The sequence below is a fragment of the Chaetura pelagica genome, unplaced genomic scaffold (genome assembly GCF_000747805.2).
Source record: "Chaetura pelagica isolate M959 unplaced genomic scaffold, ChaPel_1.0 scaffold275, whole genome shotgun sequence".
Taxonomy (NCBI): Eukaryota; Metazoa; Chordata; class Aves; order Apodiformes; family Apodidae; genus Chaetura; species Chaetura pelagica.
This window is the reverse complement of record NW_009953486.1, coordinates 357,985-377,985: the sequence shown is the minus strand read 5'-3', so window position 1 is coordinate 377,985 and position 20,001 is coordinate 357,985. Positions and strand designations below refer to the sequence as shown.

At 55.2% G+C, this 20,001-nt stretch overlaps 2 protein-coding genes across 2 annotated transcripts in view; both read left to right on the top strand.

The window, feature by feature from the left end:
- Window positions 1-550: 550 nt before the first annotated feature.
- UCKL1 (uridine-cytidine kinase 1-like 1) lies at window positions 551-14,058 on the top strand. Its single transcript, XM_009998595.1, has 14 exons — window positions 551-741; window positions 1,368-1,474; window positions 1,656-1,826; window positions 2,054-2,125; window positions 3,088-3,277; window positions 3,693-3,754; window positions 5,067-5,083; window positions 10,634-10,732; window positions 11,096-11,189; window positions 11,505-11,567; window positions 11,739-11,861; window positions 12,538-12,645; window positions 12,982-13,138; window positions 13,690-14,058. Exons 2-14 carry the CDS (start codon window positions 1,412-1,414, stop codon window positions 13,764-13,766), a joined length of 1,296 nt encoding a protein of 431 aa, XP_009996897.1. The 5' UTR covers window positions 551-741; window positions 1,368-1,411; the 3' UTR covers window positions 13,767-14,058.
- Window positions 14,059-18,457: 4,399 nt separating this feature from the next.
- CRH (corticotropin releasing hormone) overlaps window positions 18,458-20,001 on the top strand; it is a 5,959-nt gene continuing 4,415 nt past the window's right edge. The window contains exon 1 of the mRNA XM_009998712.1: window positions 18,458-18,472. Within this exon, the coding sequence (XP_009997014.1) occupies window positions 18,458-18,472 (15 nt within the window). The remainder of the gene's footprint in view (window positions 18,473-20,001) is intronic.

Below are 20,001 nucleotides of genomic sequence, written 5' to 3'. Positions count from 1 at the left end.
GGCTCCCGGGGGTGGTTTGTTCCTCTCCCTTCGCCGGGGCTGCGGTGGGAGGGGAGATAAGAGAGGGGCATTTAGCAGCTCTGCCCGGCCAGGCTTGTCCCCGAGGATTTCAGCCCTTAATAGTGGGAGATGTTGAGGTTTGGGTGGGAGTGGAGCAGTCAGAGCGGGGAGAGGGAAGAGGGGACTGAGGGACGGCCAAGCTGTAGCCCTTGTGTTTGGCTTCCATCCCACCTTGGCGTGTCAGGACAGGTCGTTGCCCTCTGTAATGACCCCCCCTTGGTGCTTTTGAGAGCTCGCTGGAGTGTTTGTCACAGAGGGGAGCGATGCTTCCAGGTTCAATGTGGTCCCGTGGGAGAATTCCTTGATGCTGGCCGTGGCCCGGGGCTGCAGAGGCTCTGCAGCTGGTGGAGCAGTTTCTCTCCCCTTCTTCCATCGCATCCCTCACCCATACAGGGTGGGATGCTCCTGAAGACCCCCCCACACACACACAAGGAATGCTGGCCCTTCCCCGCCACCGGTAACCGAGCTCCTTCCTCTCCCACCCCAGCAGCAGCAGTGCCGAGTCCCTGGACCGGCTGTACCCGGCGGTGGGGTCCACCAAGCCCCCCCGGAAACGGACCACCAGCCAGTGCAAGTCTGAGCCCCCCCTGCTGCGGACCAGCAAGAGGACCATCTACACAGCTGGGCGGCCACCCTGGTACAATGAGCACGGGACACAGTCCAAGGAGGCCTTTGTGATCGGTGGGTGACAGCAGCGTGTGCCCGGGCTCTGCCCCGCGCTTCAGCCACTGCAGGACAGCACAGGGAGTGTTGGTACTGCCTGTCGGGGGCTTCCCCTTCCCAGGAGATCCTGGGGGGGGATTCTTGCCCCACAACCTTCTTGAGAACTTGAGGTTGGCTCCAGGAGCCAGCTTGGAGCGGGTCAGCCAAGCCAGGAGCAGGGAGAGCCTGCAGGGTTAGGCCTGCCTGGACTGGGTGAGCCGTAGGATTGGGCAGAAGCTGAGAGCTTGCAGATGGGGGGATGGATTATAGCAGACCACAACTTTTTGCTTGTTGATCCCTCAACTCTGGTTGCCTGGGTTGTCACGAGTTCCCAGGGATTTAGCCTAGGCTGGTTCTCATGACAGCTCTCCCCTTGTTGCACAACCATCTAACGAAGGGTTTCTCAGCTTTTCTGTGCACATTGCTGGCAGTTACAGTATGTGACATTTGACATTTTCAAGGATAATCAATCTTCTGCAGTGCCTGTTGGTCTCCCTCTTTGGAGGTTCCTCCAACTTGGTGTGACAGGGTGGGATCTGGGCTCCAGCTTGTGGTTGGAAAAGCAGATCATGGGGTTGGTGACTTCATCCCCATTTCCCTTTCAGGCCTGGGAGGAGGCAGTGCCTCTGGGAAGACCACAGTGGCCACCATGATCATTGAGGCTCTTGATGTTCCATGGGTGGTTCTGCTCTCCATGGACTCCTTCTATAAGGTGAGGTTGCATGTTGTCCTGGCCAGGCTATTGGGCTGCCCTTGGCATAACTCCCTGATGGGGAAACAGTGTGGATTAAGTGAGAGCCTTGGGGCAGCAGGAGAGGTTGCTGGGCACAGCAGTGGGGAGGGAAGGCTGTGGTGGGGACAGCCATGGGGACTAACCCCTTCTCTGTGGGCAGGTGTTGACCAAGCAGCAACAGGAGCAGGCAGCCAGCAATGACTTCAACTTTGACCACCCCGATGCCTTTGACTTTGACCTCATCATCGCCACCCTGAAGAAGCTGAAGCAAGGCAAGAGTGTGAAGATCCCCATCTATGACTTCACCACCCACAGCCGGAAGAAGGAATGGGTACAGGACACTGAGGGGGGATGGGATGAGGTGGGGAGGGCCCAGGGCAGAAGTGAGGACCTATCCAGCCTCATGCAGTTGCCCTTTGCTCCACGGCTGGCTCAGGGTGCAGACTTTGGGTGAGCAGCACTGCTCTCACAGTCACTGACAACCCAGGGAGACACTCCAGGATGGGGCATGTCTGAACACACATTCTCTGTGTAACCACATCCACTCTGACTCCACAGAAAACCTTGTATGGTGCCAACGTGATTATCTTTGAAGGCATCATGGCATTTGCAGACAAGGAGCTCCTGAAGGTGAGGAAGGGTTTGGGATCAATTCTGGGGAAGCCTGACAGGCACAAGCACTGCAGCCCCCTCTCCTGCAGTCTCATATCATGCCACAAAGAGAGTTCCGGGTGCTCCTGGGCTTCTGTGCACCACTGGATGGGACCCTGTCTTTCAGCATCACCCCTGCAAACCAGCCCTCCACCCCATGGCCAGCTGCAGGGAGGTGGTGGGAGCATGCTTTCTCCTGAGTTTCAGCAGCAAGGAGATGACCTTCCCTTCCAGGTTACACCAGCTGCTGCAGCACTTTGCTGTGCAGGAGCAGTAGGCCTTGACTCTTGCAGGGCAGTTTCCCCCAGCAGAGGTGGAAGCTTTTGAGCAGAGACCTTGATCTCAGGAGTCAAGTGGTCACCTGGTGCATAAATACAATGAGAAGTCCTGTGTGATGTACTCTAGGTGACCCTGCTCTGGCAGGGGGGTTGGACTGGATGATCTTTCAAGGTCCCTTCCAACCCCTAAGATTCTATGATTCTATGATTCTAAGTCTCCCACCTCCACACTGCAGCTTGTGCAACCAGAAGCAACCTCTGCTGTGCTGGTGTTCCTAGGGTGGCCTCCTCCAGCACTTCAGGCTTTGCTGGGAGTTTTTGGGATAGATGGAAAGTGCTATAGGAAGGGCTGAGCCACACAGGAACTGAGCCGAACTCAGTCTAGGAAGTTTCCTTCCCTGCCAAGCAAGAGTTTGGGTTGCACTTTCCTGGAGCAACGATGACCTCCAGTGGTCAGCTGGATAAATCCCCCAGGAGCATCCTCAGTGTCCTGGTCTCGGGATTAATGAGCTGAGCTGCTCAGGTGAAGCCTTTGGTCTGTGTCGTGGGCATTAACTTCTCACGTCTGCTCCTCGCTCTTAAATAACGTCCAGTCGAGGTGCTGGGGCTGCTCAGCTGGGGGTACCCGCCTAACCTGCTGGGGTTTGTTCCCTCTCCTCCCAGCTCCTGGACCTGAAGATATTTGTGGACACGGACTCGGACATCCGCCTGGTGCGGCGCCTGCGCCGCGACATCAGCGAGCGCGGCCGGGACATCGAGGGTGTCATCAAGCAGTACAACAAGTTTGTCAAACCCGCCTTCGACCAGTACATCCAGCCCACCATGCGCCTGGCCGACATCGTCGTGCCCCGAGGTACCTCCCCAGGGCTGCCCCGAGGGGCCCCATCCCCCTGCCCCCCAGCCCTGCAGCTGGCAGGGACAGGAGAGGGGTTGTCCCGTGCCAAGACACAGGGCCACCCAGACACGTGTCCCCAAACACTGGCCAAAAGCAGGTTCCATAAAATCTGTGTGTTTGTCTCCTGCCCTACCAGCTCCTGCAGCTGAGCAGTTTAAAAGCCAAGGTGACTTCTAGATATTCAATAATTACATGATTAAATAAGGATTTAACAATAGCAGGAGTGTCTCCTGCTGGATGGTGCTTTGCTAGGGAGGAGGAGGCAGGGCTGTGGTGGGTTTTTAAACAGACTGGGAGCCTGGGGCAGAAACGTGTTTTCAGCACTGTGGTCCTGACCAGGCTGTCTCTGCCCTGTGCTTCTGGTTCACTGCAGGGAGTGGGAACACAGTGGCCATCGACCTGATTGTCCAGCATGTCCACAGCCAGCTGGAAGAGGTAAGAGCTGCCCAGTGCCCTGGGTGGGACTGGTGGGGACAGCCGTGCCTCTGCAGTGGTGGCACTGCAGGGAGCAGTGGGTGCTGAGGTGGGAGTGGCCTGGCTTCCCTCTGTGCTGCAGGTGAGAGCTGCAGCTCTGTCCCTGGGAACCCCTCTCAGCCCTGCTCCCTCCACTTCAGCAGAGGAAGCTGCCTGGTCAGCACAAAGTTCCTCTGCAAGGTCCAGCAGGAGCTTCCTTCCCTCTTTTGGGAAAGCAAATCATCTGGGGCCAAGCCAGTGATCTGAATGATGTACCCTCTCTGCCTGCAGCCCCCCTGGGTCCAACATCACCCCAAATCCTGCAGTATTTCAGCTCTCTGGCTCTGGCTCCTCCTCTCCACCCCCTTGCAGACACAGTCTTTCCAGTCCAGAGCCCACTTTTCCAATTCCACGTTGGGTGCAGCCCATGGGTTTCCAAACCCTAAGTCTTGCCATGTTTTAGGCCCATCCTGAGCCCTGATTGGGGTACATGCTCAATCACTTCCCCATCACTGGCTTTAATAAGTCTTTTTCTGTGTGTTTTGGGCCGGTCCTGACCAGTGGTGTGGGCCTGGGACCCTCCCTGCTGGAGTGATGCTGTTGTGTGTTGCTACAAACTCCTCCCATGCCACGGCTGTGGCTTTGGTGGTGTGGAGATGCTCAGAGCCGTGTCCTGGGAGGTGGAAGGAGCACGACCTGGAGATGGATGCGCTGGAAAGTAAAGGGCTCCATTCCTGCAGGATTTTCTGAGCCCAGGAGCCCCTCAGCCCCTGGCTGTGAGCTGGCACATGGCAGGACCCTGCCCTGCGCCCGCTCCGCAGCGGATACTGAGATCCCTGGGCAGGTTTCCCTCCAGGAGCATCCTGCTCTCCACGTGGCAGCAGCCGGGGCTTTCCGACCGCCCGGATTTACAGCACTAAGCTCCGGCAGGTTGGGAAGCTGGTTTCTAAAGCCAAGGTCACAGGAGCAAGGATCAGGGCGCTGGCACCGTTGGTGCAGGCTGAGCAGGGCAGGCAGGCAGGAGCAGGGAAAGGGCTGTTGGTCCCATCCCCTGGGATCTGCCCAGGAAAGCTCACGGCTGGATGCTGCAACGAGCAGACGCTGCTGCCAACCAGGCCAGGGGTTGGCTTTTTTGGGGGTGGCTTTCATTTACCTGGGGAGGGGAAGAAGGGGAAAAGGCTACATGTGAATGCAGGAAAATATTCCTATTTTTCCTTTTCTTTTGTCTTGAAACGACCCTGGTGTTGACAATGCTTAATACCGGTTGCATTGTGTCTTTGTGTTGCTGCCGCAGCGTGAACTCAGTGTCAGGTAAGAGCCCCTCACCCTGTCCTGTCTGTGCAGCCCGAGGCATTTCCCATGCCAGGCACTGCTTGGCCTCACCCTGACCTGCAGCCAGGACCAACAGCTCACTGGAAGCTGAGGAAAGGCCACCTTGTCCTTGGCTTTGGGAGCAGCAGGGGCAGGTGCTCCCCAGGGCTGTGTTCTCACAGCGGAGGGCAAACCCTGGAGCTGGGGCAGGGCCAGGTTTGAGCTGGGAGCCCCTGATCTCTGCAAGAGAGGCATCCTGGGATTGTCTTTTGTTTCCTTTCATCCTCGAAGACAAACGGTTGTACCAAACCACTTGCCATCCCTGGTGATTAAACATTAAATATCAATTAATAGATTAACCCAAGCAGCTCTCAGGGTGGGAGCCCTGGGTCCCTCGCTGGTCACTGGGGCTCTCAGCTGCCAGCCCTGGGAGGAGCAGAGCAGCTTTGCCATGGCAAGAGGTACCTGCTTTCCTGAAGTCCACACAGCAACTGCTTGGGGACTAAGAAAATATTTATGCCCCAATCTTGTAGGATTTCTCATTTCTCAGTATCTGCAGGTGGATGACATAAGGTATGTGCTGATGTACTTAACCTCTTCAGCATGTGGATCCAGATGTGACATTAGCCCTCTTGCCTCCATTAAGCAGCCAGCTAAGTTTCCAGGTATTTTTGTAGGAAGCAGAGGGGATGTATTACTGCAGGTGGATTTCCATCTAGATCTCCATCATTGCATGGAGGCACTTGGCTCAAGTAACCCTAAAATTTACATTTGGCATACGACAAACTTCTAAAATACCTAAGAGGTACAGGGGAAAAAAAAACCCTCTGCTTTGCTGATTTCTGCCTTTAACCCTTCATTTCCTGGCACAGGCAACTGGATGTTTTATTTTATTTCTGGTTGCTTGTTTAACACCATGGGGCCTGACATTTCCACACAGACAGTGTAAGCTTCCCCCTGTGTCTGGAGGGGCAGAGGGGAAGGTGCTCTTTAGCATGGAGAGAAGTCTGTTGGTTTAAAAAAATTACAGGAGTAACATTAGAGAGTAGGTGGGTGTGTGTTTGTGTGTGTGTATATAAGTGTGTATAAATCCTGATGTGTATACACATATATACTTTCCTTTCTCTCCAGGGATTCTCATCTTTAACCAAAGTGACCCTCAGTACAGGTGACCTTTTTGTGCACCTTAAAAAAATCAGGTATTTAATAATATGTCGAGAAAGGATTAGTAATTTTGTGACAGCAAGTTTGGAAAGGTAACTCTGACCTCCAGAAATAACTCCATGAAATCCACAGCTGCGGACGTTTTTATGTTCTGTTAGGGCTCGTGGCTTCCATTTATGCCTTTGCCAGCAAGTCTGGAGAAACTTTCCTGCAAAAAAAACCCCAAATACCTCTTTGCAGTCCTGGAGTCCCCGTGCTTTCACTGGTGCTGTGGTTTCCCAGCAGCTCCTCTGTGGCTCTGTGCTTGCTAGAGGAGCCAGGTGGATGGGGAGACGTGTGGCAGGAGAGATGTGCTGGGCAAGTAGGAGGCTTTCATCTGAAACAATTCCCTATCCTCTTGTCTTGAATGGCTTCATCTAAATGTCACAGTTGTTGTTCTGATGTCACTGCCTTTTGGCAGCTGTGGGGATGTAGAGAGGTCTTTGTAGCTGGTAGAATAAAACCTGGATGTTGGTCCCACCCCGAGGTGCTGCTCTGGTCCTTGTTCTCCAGGCAGGCCCGGGGCTCCTTCTCCTGACCCGGAGGGTGGCTGGGATGGGCAGGGGCTGCCTCTCCCTGGCTCTCAGCTGGTCAAACAGGTGAATTCTGAGGAGTTGAAAGGAAGTGTTGCTGTTCCCTGGACCTGCGAGCCTTGTTTTCCTCCCACAAGTGCTGGCTGCTGAGCAGCATCGTTGCCTTCCACTCTGTTCCCTCAGAGCGCAGGTCAGACCTTGTCTTGTCCAGCTTCCCACGTGTCTAAATGTGCAGGTGCTGGGGATGTAATCACGTACAGACACTCCCTTCCCACCTGTGCCCAGGTGAGTATTTCTCCTGGAGCCCAGCAGCAGGAGCCAGGTGGCTGTGCCCACCAAGGCACACTGCTCTCAGCCTCTTCTCCATCCCTTCTGCCCCACTGCCCCAGCAACCAGTCCAGCCAGTGCTCCTGGTAGCCCAGTTCCCCTCGCCCATCAATATTCTCCACCCCCAAGGTCTCAATCAGCTTGACATGCCCTTTGCCAGTTGTGTCTTTAAATACCAACCCGTGGTGCAGTTTCATAGCCCTTGTTTGAAATGTCAGCCAGGAAGGGCCGCTGTGCGTGTTTGAAATGCCTGGACTGCATTAAGCTCCTTTGTAGCTGGATGTCTCTTGTCTGCTTCCTGCTTGATAGCATGCTCAACCAAGAGCTGAGGATGTTCCCTGAAGCCTTCCTGAGAGATGGTCACCCCTTTCTCTCTCTCTCTTTCTCTTTCTCCCTTGCTTTCTTTTTATTTATTTTTATTCTTTAAAGCTTTTGTGTCTGGGGGGAAGAAAGAAGTTTCCAAAGGGAGGCGTTTTCTTGACGTGCTCGTGCCAATCTGAATTTTCCGTGGCTGCCCTGCCCAGCTGGGGAGGGATGGGAAGCACTGGCCTGGCAGGCAGGCTGCCTGCAGGTCATGGAGGCAGAGACCTGCTCCCTCCATCCCACCGGGCAGGGCTGGGCGAGGGGCTGCAGTGGAGGCAGGAGAGGCTGGGCAGTTCCCTCTGCAGCCCCTCTCCAAGGGATGGGATCCCAGGGCAGGTCCAGGTCAGCTCAGGGAAAGGAAGGTCTTCCCAGTGAGCGATGTTCAGTTCAGAGCTGGGTTTCTCTCCAAGTTCCCAGTGCTCTTGGCTTTCCAGGCTCTCTGAGGCTTGAGCAGATCATCTCTCCAGCAGGGCAGGTTGGAGGACGGTTTTGCAAGCTCAGCCTTGAGTGTCTGTGCTTGTGCTGGGATTGCAGCAGAGCCCTGGGTGAGGGCTGGGCACTGCCCTCCGGCTCTGAGCGCTGCAGCTGGTGTTCAGTGTGGTACCACCTGGGACATAGATGGGACAGTGTCCCTGCTGTGACGGGGGTGGTGAGAGTGGACAGAGCTTCTCCCTGTGGAGCTGGTGATGTGGAGAGCAACAGGGACGTGACTGGTGTCTGCACAGTGGTGGCCTGGGCAGGTCCAAGAGCCATAAGACCAATTAGGGCTTTCCCCCCCCCATCCTTGACTAACGACGGTGCTTTTTCCTTTCTTTCATGTCGTGTTTGTTCCTCTCCCCTTAAACTCTGGTGTTTCCTGTCTTGTCCTCCCTTGAACATCCCTTCCAACCTGGTGACCAGAGGAAGCTGCGCTGGGATATGTGAGGAGACAAAGGCTTAACAGCAGCGTGTGGTTGTGACACTAACGCTGGGACACGGGGCTGTGCCGGGGGAACCGCTACTAACCCGGGCTGGCAGCTCTCGGGGTCCTGCTTTGCCAGGGCTGTGCAGAGCAAACTGGGGCAGGGTGACTTGAGAGACCATCTCTGTCCTGACCCCAAAAATGGCACCTACTGTTGTCTCTTCTAGAAAGCACCCACTGAGCAGCTTCCCTGGGCTGTCAGGGACGGGGACCCGAGTGGGGTTGCATCCAAATGTCCCCACGCTGAGCACTGAGTGGGTGTCGCTGGAAGGTGTGGAAAGCTGGGTGACAAAAGGCTGACAGCATCTCCCCGGGGGTTGTTGACAGCTCAGAGTGCAGGGGAGGTGTTCCCAGGCACGTGGGGCTGCTCTCAGGGGCAGGAGAACTTGCTGGCATTTGCAGGAAGAAACAGGAGCTGGGTGGGATCAGAGAGGGGGGCAGGAGAGGGGCTGCCTGTCCTGCTGGAGGGGCAGGATGCTGTGACATGGAGCTGGCAGTGGTGGAGGGGAGAGGTGGCCATGGCAAGCTCAGGTGTGTGCCACCATGGTGGGTGGGAGACAGCCCTGTAAGCTATGACCCTGATGGTTCCTCTGGTCTGGGGGACAGTTGGTGTGTGGCTCTGTTGATCTCTGCCCCCCTAGAAGCAGACAAACAGGCAGTGCCCTCCAGGCAGGGCCCAGGTCCTCTCCCACCGTGTGGGTCTGCATCCATGGGCCAGAAGGAGGTTAGGCAGGGCTGGATGGCAGCTGTGCCCCCAAGGTTCTGTCCCAGGGTCAGGTCTGGCAGGAGGAAGGTAGGGGCAGAGCTGCTGGTGCTGCCAGCAGCACGGCCCTGGTGTGGGAGCATCTCTGAAGGCAGCTAACCCGGGTTGTGGTGGTGACTAACAAAGTGAGCTCGCTTCACTGACTGCAGGTCCAGGGCCTTGAGGGCTGCTTGTCCCAAAGAGGAGGTGTCCCAAAGTCTGTGGTGGGAGCACAGCCCATCTGCACAGCCCCCAGCTGGCGTGGCTCTCGGGAGCACTCCCTGCAGAGGGGCTCTTTGCTGCTGCACAGGACTGGAGCCTGCAAAAGCAAGAAGGAGCCCTTAAGTACCCACAGGCCTTGGGAATGTCTCATTTGGTGTTGGTTGGCCAAGAGCAGGAGATGGCTATGTGGATGGAGGCCTCAAGTCATTTAGCCCTGCCTTCCTCCATTCCTACCCAGTCATCTTCTCTGTCTCTTTCTCCGCTTGTTTGCCTCTGTGTGTGTGTGTGCAATTAATCCAGGTTTCTGCTTGATTTGAAGTCTTAATCACTCGGTGCTTTGTTTGTTTGCTCTCTTCTCCTCCTCCCCAACATCTCTCTGGCCGGGATGCAGACGCTGGCACGTGTGTGAGCTGACGTGTGTGTGTGGCTTTTGGACCCCAGCCCTCCTCCCAGACAAAGTCACTTGTCCATCCTGCCCAGCCTTGTGGAAGCCAGGCAGATGTGACCTTCATCTCATTACTGCCACTCTCAAAGAGAGGGGGTGACTAATGGGGCTCCATTGTGCGCTTCCCCATGAATGGTGTTCTCTTGATCCCAGAATAGCTCCCAACCCTATTAGTTATGTGGAGATGAGTCACACAAAGCTGTAAAGTCTTGAAGCTGTTCCCAATTCGGTGTCGATCTGACTGTCCTGAATGAGCCAAAGCTGCCTCTGATACAGTCTTGTTGCTACAACCTGGCTCTGCATTGAGCCGTGTGCCAGTGCCACAGGCCTGGCTGCCAGGCCCATTCCTGGTGACATCAGGCACTTGTCAGGACAGAGGCAACCACAACAGTTCCTCCTCAACCTAAGAGTTCAGGATTTACCACTTGATAAGATTCCCCAGTAGGTGAAGGGGTTTTTTTCCACTTTTTTCCCAATCAGTACAAACCAAGATGGGCCAACCATTGGTCAGCTGCCCAGCAGGTCCTTGGGCTGCAAGACCCTGTGGGCTCCACTGTCCCATTCATGGCAGCAGATCCCTTTGCTATCATGGTGGCCTGGACAGGGCTGGCTGCTCGTTTGGCTTGGCTGGATGGCCTTGGTGTGTGTTTGCAGTGTGAGATGACATCTGGGAGGATGGCTCTGGCCATGTGCTGTGCACCAGCCTTCAGGCAGCCTTGCTTGGAGACCTTCTGACCATGTGTTTGGTTTTCAGGGCCGCCCTGGCCTCTGCCCACCAGTGCCACCCCCTTCCTCAGACCCTCAGTGTGCTGAAGAGCACCCCTCAGGTGAGGGGCATGCACACCATCATCAGGTAAAGCCCCTGGCACCACGGCCTCCCGGGGTGGGATGGGGCTTGGCTGCCACTTGGGGTGGGCTCAGTTTGCTTTGGGCTCCTAAATCCCACTCCACTTGTGCCATGTCCCTACAGCTTGGGGACACAGGACAGGGCAGACAGTGGTGGACCCTGCATACAGCAGCTGTGCTGTGAGTGCTCCATGGTCTTGCCAACACTTTTTCTGCCTTTTACCTTAAAACTGCCATAATTCCAGGCTCCCCATGGACCCCATGCAAACAAAATGCTAGCACCCTCCTCCACGCAAGCCTCTGACCTTGCTCAGCATCTCCGGGAGCATGTTTTAGTCCAAAGCTTGCGTTGCCTTTCCCTCCTCTCTAGAAACAAGGAGACCAGCAGGGACGAGTTCATCTTCTACTCCAAGAGGCTGATGCGGTTGCTGATCGAGCACGCGCTCTCCTTGCTCCCATTCCAGGTGGGTGCAGGGGTGTAGCTGGAAGGGTGGGCAGCAGGCACTGGCTTTCCTCTCTGATCCCCAACCCATAGCTGCTGGGGAGCCAGGACAATCGGGGCACTCCTTCTCCAACCTGTATCAGCCCTGTCCTCCTTGATTAAAAAGGATCAGGGCTCCCCTAGGCCATGGAGCAATGGGATGGCCCTGGGTGACAACCCTTCATGCAGCCTTGGTTTTTCCAAGGGTCCAGACCAGCTGGCTGGCTCCCCAGTACCAGAGCTGCTCCAAGAGCCACATCAGAGCCCCTGGTAATGCTTCTCACATGGTTTTTTGCAGAGTTGCACAGTCCAGACCCCTCAGGGACAGGACTACGAAGGGAGGACCTACAGTGGGAAGCAAGTAAGTGGAAGCAAAAGGTGCTAATGAGCTCTGCCCCGGGAGGCTACACTGAAATGGAAGGACATTCCTGGCTTCTCGGGGCTTTCATCAGGCCTGGCTTTGCAGGCCCAAGGCCTTCCTGGGGGGGTCTGTGTCCCCCTGCCCTCCCTCAGCCCCTGCTGTGTGCTGCAGATCACCGGGGTGTCCATCCTGCGCGCGGGGGAGACGATGGAGCCGGCGCTGCGGGCGGTCTGCAAGGACGTGCGCATCGGGACCATCCTCATCCAGACCAACTGCAACACAGGGGAGCCCGAGGTAGGGTTGCCCAGGGCACCTCTCCAGGCCTTGGCCTTGCACACGGGAGGGGACCTGGGCGTTTTTTGAGAGCTCCTCAGCCCTCCAGGAGCTGATCTTGGCAGGGATGGAGTGCTCAGGAGCGAGCGCTTTGAAAGCTGCTGAAGTGGGTTTTGCCAGCGCGTGTGCATGGGGGGCTGGTGTGAGCCCAGGTGTGAGCCCAGGTGTGAGCCCAGGGCTCAGCCCCACGGTGACAACTGGGGTCACAGAGACACCTGAAGGATCCTTCACCCCTCTTAAGAGAATGGTCTGAAGTTACAGCAGGGGAGATTCAGGTTGGATACTAGGAAGAATTTATTTACTGGAAGAGTGATCAGGCACTGGAACAGCCTGCACAGGGAGGTGCTGGAGTCACCATCCTTGGATGTGTTCAAGAGGGGTGTAGATAAGGAGTTTCAGGGCATGCTCTAGTGGCCGAGATTGTAGGTTGCATGTTGTGGGTATTTTGGGGGGGGGTGTTGGTTTGGGGGGGTTTTTTGTTGGTTTTTTTTCTTGTTTGTTTTTTTATGGTTGGACTCAGTGGTCTCTGAGGTCCTTTCCAACCTATTCTGCGAGAAGGGCTGGGTGGGGGTTTGCTCCATTCAGGAGAGACCCTTGTGTGGCAGCCTCTAAACTGACCTCTCTTCCCCCTGCCCAGCTCCACTACCTGCGGCTGCCCAAGGACATCAGTGAGGACCACGTCATCCTGATGGACTGCACGGTGTCCACGGGCGCCGCGGCCATGATGGCGGTGCGGGTGCTGCTGGTACGTGGGGCTGGGGACAGGTGCTTCCCTGCCAAAGGACCTGCAGGACATCAGCTGCAGCCAAGGGACCTTGTGCTGAAACTGCAAAGAAGGGTGTCACGGGAGCCAGCATGGGATGGGGTGACTGTAACCAAGTGTTGACTAAGTCACCCCTTCCTTGGGTAGTTACAGCCTGGATTTAGTTGGGTTCTTGGTCTTGTGACCCAGCTGGCCACAGAGGAGAAAAAGTGGCTCCAAGAAGGCCCTTGATTGCTTGGAGTGCTGCTCCCTGCAGGAACAGGGCATAACATGCCTTGGATACCCTTACCCTGAGCTATCTCTGTGCCTTTGTTGCAGGATCATGACGTCCCAGAAGACAAGATCTTCCTCCTCTCCCTGCTTATGGCAGAGATGGGTGTCCACTCAGTTGCCTATGCTTTTCCCCGGGTGAAGATCATCACCACAGCTGTGGACAAGAAGGTGAATGACCTTTTCCGGATAATCCCTGGCATCGGTGAGTATCCGGGTAGGAATCAAACCAGGGGGATTGTCAGTGCTTCTGGCCCACTCTCCAGAGGAGATGAAGCCCTGGTTGTTAGCAGCACCTTAGGTCTGGCCTTATTTCACCCAGGGACCCACTGCCTCTCCTGGGTCCTGCTGCCATGTTGGTGTTGGGATCAACATGCACACTCTGAGAGCTGCCAGGCAGCCCTGACCTTGTTGGCAGAAGGACCCATTCCTGTGAGCTTCCTCAGGTGGAGGAGCTGGGCTGGGATGGCTGGAGCAGACCTGTGCCCACCTCCTTCCCTAAGCTGCCACCTTCATCAAGCTCATCCAAAACAAGCTCACTGTGTTCTTCTGTCCTCACCTCTGCTGTGCCAGGAAACACCCCTGCCAGGGGGTGCTAAAACAGCCTCCAGGCTGCTCCAGTTTTGCTGCCACACGAGCTTTGGTGCTGGCCAAGCTGTCAGATAAACCTGCTTTTGTTTCCTCACCTGCTGGGAGGAGGGCAGGCTGGAGGATGGGCCCCAGGGCTGCACCACCAGGACATCTCTCTCCTCACAGGGAACTTTGGTGATCGGTACTTCGGGACGGACGCTCCCCCTGACTGGAGTGATGATGAAGATGCTCTGAGCACTTAGCTGGATGTGGAGATGCCAGTGGCACCAGGCAGCTTCAGCACTGCACCTTAATCCCTCTGTCCCTTGCAGATTTCTTCTCTTCACCAAGCATAGATATTTTTTTCAAATCTTACATTGGAGATCTAGGGCATATTTTTTCAAAGAAACACAAATCCTAGTTTGACGTTATGGGCAGTCGTGTGTCCCAGCAAAGAGTGGAGTTAATTTATTTTAATTTAAATATTTGCCTATATAACTTATTGGAGATATTTTATAAAGAAAAATAATAAATTTTTTCTCTGGTTTTCTTGAATGGAGCCACTCTCTGTCCCAGGAGGATTCACAGCTCTTCAAGACTGCTGGGGAGATGCTGCGAGCGGCAGGGGGAGGTCAAGACCTCCAGGAGAAGGGTTGGTACCTGAGGAGAGGCTGTTCTTCACCTCAGCTGGGATCACTTCACCCTTTAGCTTAAGCAGCTCCTAGGGCCTGTTTCAGTTTAGCAACCAAGTGAAACGTTGCTCACCCAAACACCAGCCTGCTCTTGCTAATCTGAGCTGCTCCAGCCCTGGTGAGGAGCAGGGCTTGTTCTCCAGGAAGCTCTTAGCAGGCTGGGGTAGCCTCAGCAGGAGAGCTGGGTTTACTCAGAGGAGGCTCTCACCCCTAGGGCTCAATGCTGAGTATTTTCCTGTCCTGCATGATTCAACATGCTGGAGATAGATGGGCCAAGAGGAGCAAACCTGTCCCTTGGCTGGGTGTCCCTGGCTGGGAACCATCTCCAGAGGGGCCAGGAGCTGCGGGCAGCGAGGAGAGCGTGGCTGGAGGGGGAACGTTCTGCCAGCCCCTTGCTGAAAGAGAGAGATGCCTGATGCTAGTGTAGGCTCAGGTGTGATGAGCCCAAAATAACTGCCCCCCTGCTCTGCAGCACGGTGTATAAATTCTGAACTACATCTAAAAGCCCAGGCACACCCCAGCTCTGCGGGCGCAGAAAGTCTGAGCCCTCGGCTTGAAAGCCACGCTCAGAGCCAGCACTGACACTTGATTAGTGTCTGCTAAAAATAGCTCCTTGCGTAGGTGGAAGGAGAGCTCATGAGCACAGACACAAGAGGACAGGCAGACATGGGGGGTTTTGGCTGGGGCACCAGGGGAGCAGGGGTGGGACAAGGGGCAGCAGCACCAGCAGGCCCAGGGAGGAGCATGTTGGCACCTGGAGTCCTTCCTGGGGGCTGCAGCCACCAGCGCAGGAGCTCAGTGCTGGAGGAGCCCAGCATCTTCCTTCTAGACCATGCTCAACCCATGAATGAATGCCAACATCCTCCCTCGTGCATAAAGCTCCAGCAGACCTAGTTTGGGCAGTGCCATTGGCCACCTTGAGGGAGACAAGAGCATGTGTGGGTCTGGGACAGCGTTTGCCCCCAGGTCCACATGGCACCTTCCCCACCCCTCCTTCTCAATGCGATGGTGACTTCAGCAGCAAAGGCTGTGGCTGGTGGCTTCAAGCCCAGGTGGTTCTCCTCCCTGCTGCCATTACCTTCATGCCAGGGCCACGGTGCCATCTCAGACCCCCTCAGCCTCCCTTGGCCATGGTCCCGAGAGCCTGCCAGGCCCCTCTCCCCCACCCCACCATTACCTGTGCTACAAGGTGGAATGGGTTGGGTTGGCTCCAGCCCCAGGGCAGCAAACACACCACGCTGGGAACACGCATGGGAGGCTCCTCTCCCTGCCCATCAGGTGTCTGTGCTCCCCAGCACTGACTCTGCTGGCTGCTCACAGGCCTGGGCAGTGGGAGCAAGAACAAATTTTAAAAAAACCAAACATTTAATCACTTTTTTTTTCTTGCCAAGATACTGATCTGGGGCTTTCTCAGACAGCCCCAGCCCTGCGGCTGCGGGAGCTGCTGGTGCTGCCCACGCTGCTGCTGCTCCTGGCAGGACCTCTCTCCTCACCAGCCCGAAAGAGCCCTGGGGGGGAGGTCACACCATTATATATAATTTTTTTTTAAGTGGAAAAAAGCACAGATGTGGTGAGTTGTTGAGCCATGACGTGGTGCTTGGCTGGTCCTGATCCGGAGCAGGAGAGAGGGCAGCTGCCCTCACTGCTCCAGCCCCTGGTGACCAGCCCAGCCAGGGACACCATGCAGGACAGCCACCCTCCCCCAGCCTCCTCCCCAGACATGGGGGCACTAGAGAAAGTGTGGGGTGAGGGGAACCCCCAAAAAAACCCAACACTAACCTCTCTTTCTTCTCAGCACGCACCCAGGCAATGCCACACTTCTAGCTCTCCCATTAAGGCAGCCAAAAAAAAACCCTCAATACCCAAAGGAATTTGATTTCTTGCTCTCACAAGGTGCCCCAGGGCTGCAGTCCCCCCTCCCTAGGTTGGGTCCCACCCCACCAACACAAGACCCCTCCCGTCTCAACAGAACCAGCCCAGCACCAGGACAAGGCTTTGCTTGACTTCCTGCCCAGCAGCTGAAGCCACCCAACCCACAGCTCATCTGACCAGCAGCACAGGCTCTTTAACACCATCCCCTCATCACTAAAAATAGATGGGAGCAGTTAAAAAAGAAAAAAATGAGAAAAAGAAAAAAAAAAGAGAGAGAGAAAAAAGAGAGAACAATATCTGTTGACCATCAAAGCCAAAACACATTCATTCTGAGGCAGCAGCACCTGAGAGGAGAATTTTAGGGTTGTATTTTCTCTCTCTGCAGCATATGGGCTTGGTTTTCTTTGTCAGAGATGAAATATGTCACTGCTGCCAGCCTGGGGTAACTGCCTGAGGCATCTCCAGTGCTGGTGGCCACCCTGTCTGTGGGCTAAGTGGGGCTGGGAAGTGACCCACTGATCAATCAGGGCAGAACAAACAACTCACTTTCCTTTCAAACCTGCTACTTGCTCCTTTCCTGTTTGTACAGAAAAGGGCAGAACTTTTGGGCTGAAACCTGCCCGCTCACCCCCCTGCTCATCTGAGCACTTGGCAATTCATTGCAGGAGTGGGCAGTGCTGGGGCTGGGCAGAGCAGAGTGCCACAGCTCGTGGGACCTGGCAGCTCCATCCCTCAGCTCTGCAGGGCACAATCTTGAAAAAAAACACCCAAAAAACCCCAAACAAAACCCTTAATTTCTGTCTATCATAAACGAGGAAATTTGTTGCCAGCAAAATTTGTTGCTGGTGGGGCTTGAGTTGCAAAGGCAGCTCTGATAACAGGCAGGTTTTCAGAAGCCAAGTAGCAAAACAGCAATGGAAAAATGGGGTATTTTGAAGCCATTGTATGAGCAGCATTTGAGCCAGAGCCCAGCCAGCACGTGCCACATGTTACAAACATTTACTGGTGCCACTGGAAACTTTTTTCACCAACGCCTGAAGTTAAACTCACTCTGTCCTCTGCTGAACGAGACCCTTGGTCAAGGTCACTCACCAGAGAGATTTCTAAAAATTAAAGGCCTTTAAAAGATTTCCTTCAACCCCAACAAATACACGCTGAAGATTCCTGTGACATCCGTGGCCCCTACACTGAATAATTGCAATGAGAAAGGGTTGGAAAAGAGTTTGATAGAATGATCCAAAGCACAGGAGAAACCTGGAGTTCAGCACAGTGTCCATGGCTCAAGCTCCCTGCAAGTACCTTTGCAAAATTGTACTGCATCATCTATCTTCTTTGCTGCCACAGTTGTTTTAGTGTTAATTAATGAGAAACAACACTGTTGTGCTAACGACAACCTGCAGATCTCGGGCAGAAAAGCCACAGCGTGGCTGGCAAGACAGAATCAGTCACATCATTTAACCAACCTTCATTTTTCTTCTGTTCACCACGAGCTGTGCTGGGGAAGGGTCAGTCCAGCGTGGAGCACCCCTGGGTGAAGGCTGCAGACACGGGGCTCCCCGGTGGGAAGCAGCAGGTCGGCTGATGCCAAGGACACAGGTCGCTGCCGCGCATCCCCAGCTCAGGAGCTTCTGGGGGAGAAGCCGTGCCCTGGGAAACACACGGGTGTCAGAACACAGGCTGCTGGAGCAGAGGGAGAGAGCTGGGAGCCCCAGAATTCCTTCTGTGTGTCTAATTATCTGAAAGAAGCAGCAGAGAACGGGCACGTGCCTTCCTTCTCCTGAGAGCAAAAGCCGCACTAGGAGAACAGAAGGCTCTGAGCGGTGCAGCCTTTCCAGCAGCTCACTGAGCCACAGCCTGGTCCCTGGGCAGCCCAGGCTGGGGAGATTCCCTCATCCCACACCAACGGGGAGGAAAACCAAGGCCCTGGAAGGAGAGTGGGCAGGAAAGGAGATGTTCTCCATCCCCTCAGGGACAGGGAGGACCTGGAGCACCAGGGGATGCTCCGCAGCTCCCGCAGCCAGGACATCCCTCCTCACCTCCCTCTCTCCAACAGCAACTGGGGCACTTTCTCAGTTTCAAGCGAGTCAAGAGAAGCGCTAAAACCCAGAGTTGGTTTTTTGGTTGGGTTTTGGCTTCATTTTTAATTATTATTTTTTTATATATATATCCTTTTTGCTCCACTCCTCCCTGCCGCCCCGTCCGTCCAGCGTGTCATGGAAATTTCAGCACAGAGGTTCGTGCTGCGCAAACAGGAAGCCAGCAGAACGTGTGACAACCTGCTGCAGCCCCGCTCCACTCACCCAGGGACAAGGGAGGACATAAAAGCCAGCGTGGGGGTGGCAGGGTGAGGAGAGAAGGCCAGAGGGGCCGGGCAGCTGGTGCGGGGGGTCATGGCGGGACGGCAGGTAAGGCAGGTGCTGCCCTGCACCTTCTTTCCCTCCCTTCTGCACAGGGGATTTCTAGTTATTCTTGGAGGTCTTTAAGCTGCTTGACTCCTTCTTGCAACATGGAGGAGTTTGCTGCTACTTCATTGCTCTGTCCCAAACTTGCTGAAACTTCTCTCTGCTCAGAGGAACTAATTTTTTTGGCTTTTTCCTTTCTTTTTTGTTTTTTTGTTTGGTCTTTACGGTCCATAATGCAAAGATTTAAACCCCACCCCAAAGCCGATCACACATTTTCAATAGAGGTATCTGAGAAGCTAAAGCTGTGCTGAGGCTCTGAAACCCCCTTAGATCCTGCCTGAAAGATTTTTCTTACCTTTGCTCCAGGGAAAATCCAGACTCGTTCCATGTACAAAGCCTTGGCCCCGGGGGGTGCCCCGGGTGCCTCTGCCTCAGCCCAGGCCCTGCACCTGGGGATGTGACAGGACCCAAATGAAGCAAGAAATCCAGAAAGGGGCTGGAAATGGATCCCAGAGTTCTCTGACTTTTTCGGACAGATTTCTAAGCTCGCACACCCTGCAGCAAATCTGTGGCTGCTCAACTTGGAAAACCCTTCCCTTGGCTTTTTTAGTGAGTGAGTTCATTTGAATTGAAGGGGGTTTAACCTCTTTCCACACTCACAGCAGAGCGCTCAGCCATGAGGCTGCCAGAAACAGCAGCCACACACCCCCCCCCTTCCCCAGGGAAGGGCTTTCAGCATCCCATAATGTTAGGAAAGCAAATCAGGGGAAAAAACCTGTTACCTGCAAAGTTGGGCTGAAGATTTTTGTGTTACTGACTTCCAGCTCCTGCTGCTGGTGTGGACACTGCTGCCATGGGAGCAGCTGCTGCCAAGGGAAGGAGATCTGGTCTTCCCTGCCAGGGACACTGGTGGCCCAAAGGATCACAGCAAGGGAAAGCCATTAGATGTGAAGACAGTTTGAAGATAACAAGGTGCTAGAAGGTTTCCTGGGGTGCAGGCAGGCTCTCCATTGGTGGTGTTTCCAGGAACAGGCAGCTTTCAAAAATGGTGAAGGCAGAGTTAACCCCACAGCCCGGCCATTCATCTGGCCCATGGCTGCAGGTCCCCAGGCTGGGGACACATCCCTCCTCCTACCCCTCACAGCACCTGCTTTGTGATGCTGAGCCCAGAGACAGTCCTGGGTGCTGCTGCAAGCAAGGTGCAATGGTGGGGATGGAAAAGAAAAGGGGAAGGCACAGAGGCTGAGCTGCCAGCCTAGCTCAGGGGGTCCAGCCCTGCCAGACCCCCTTTCACACCCCCTGCACAGCCTTGGAGCCCTTCATCCAAGCGGCTCCAGGGGAAACCAGCCTGCCACCTGCATCCCTTTGGGAAGGGGCTGGTCCATGCAGAGGAGTCAGGCCGGGAAGGAGAGGAGCTCAGTCCCACCACAGGAAGGCAGAGCCAAGAAGCCCTTTGTGTTTTCTTCCGAAGCCCCCCAAGGCCGGGGGGGCGGAGCGAGCAGATGGGGGGGACACGGGGGGGGGGGGACAAC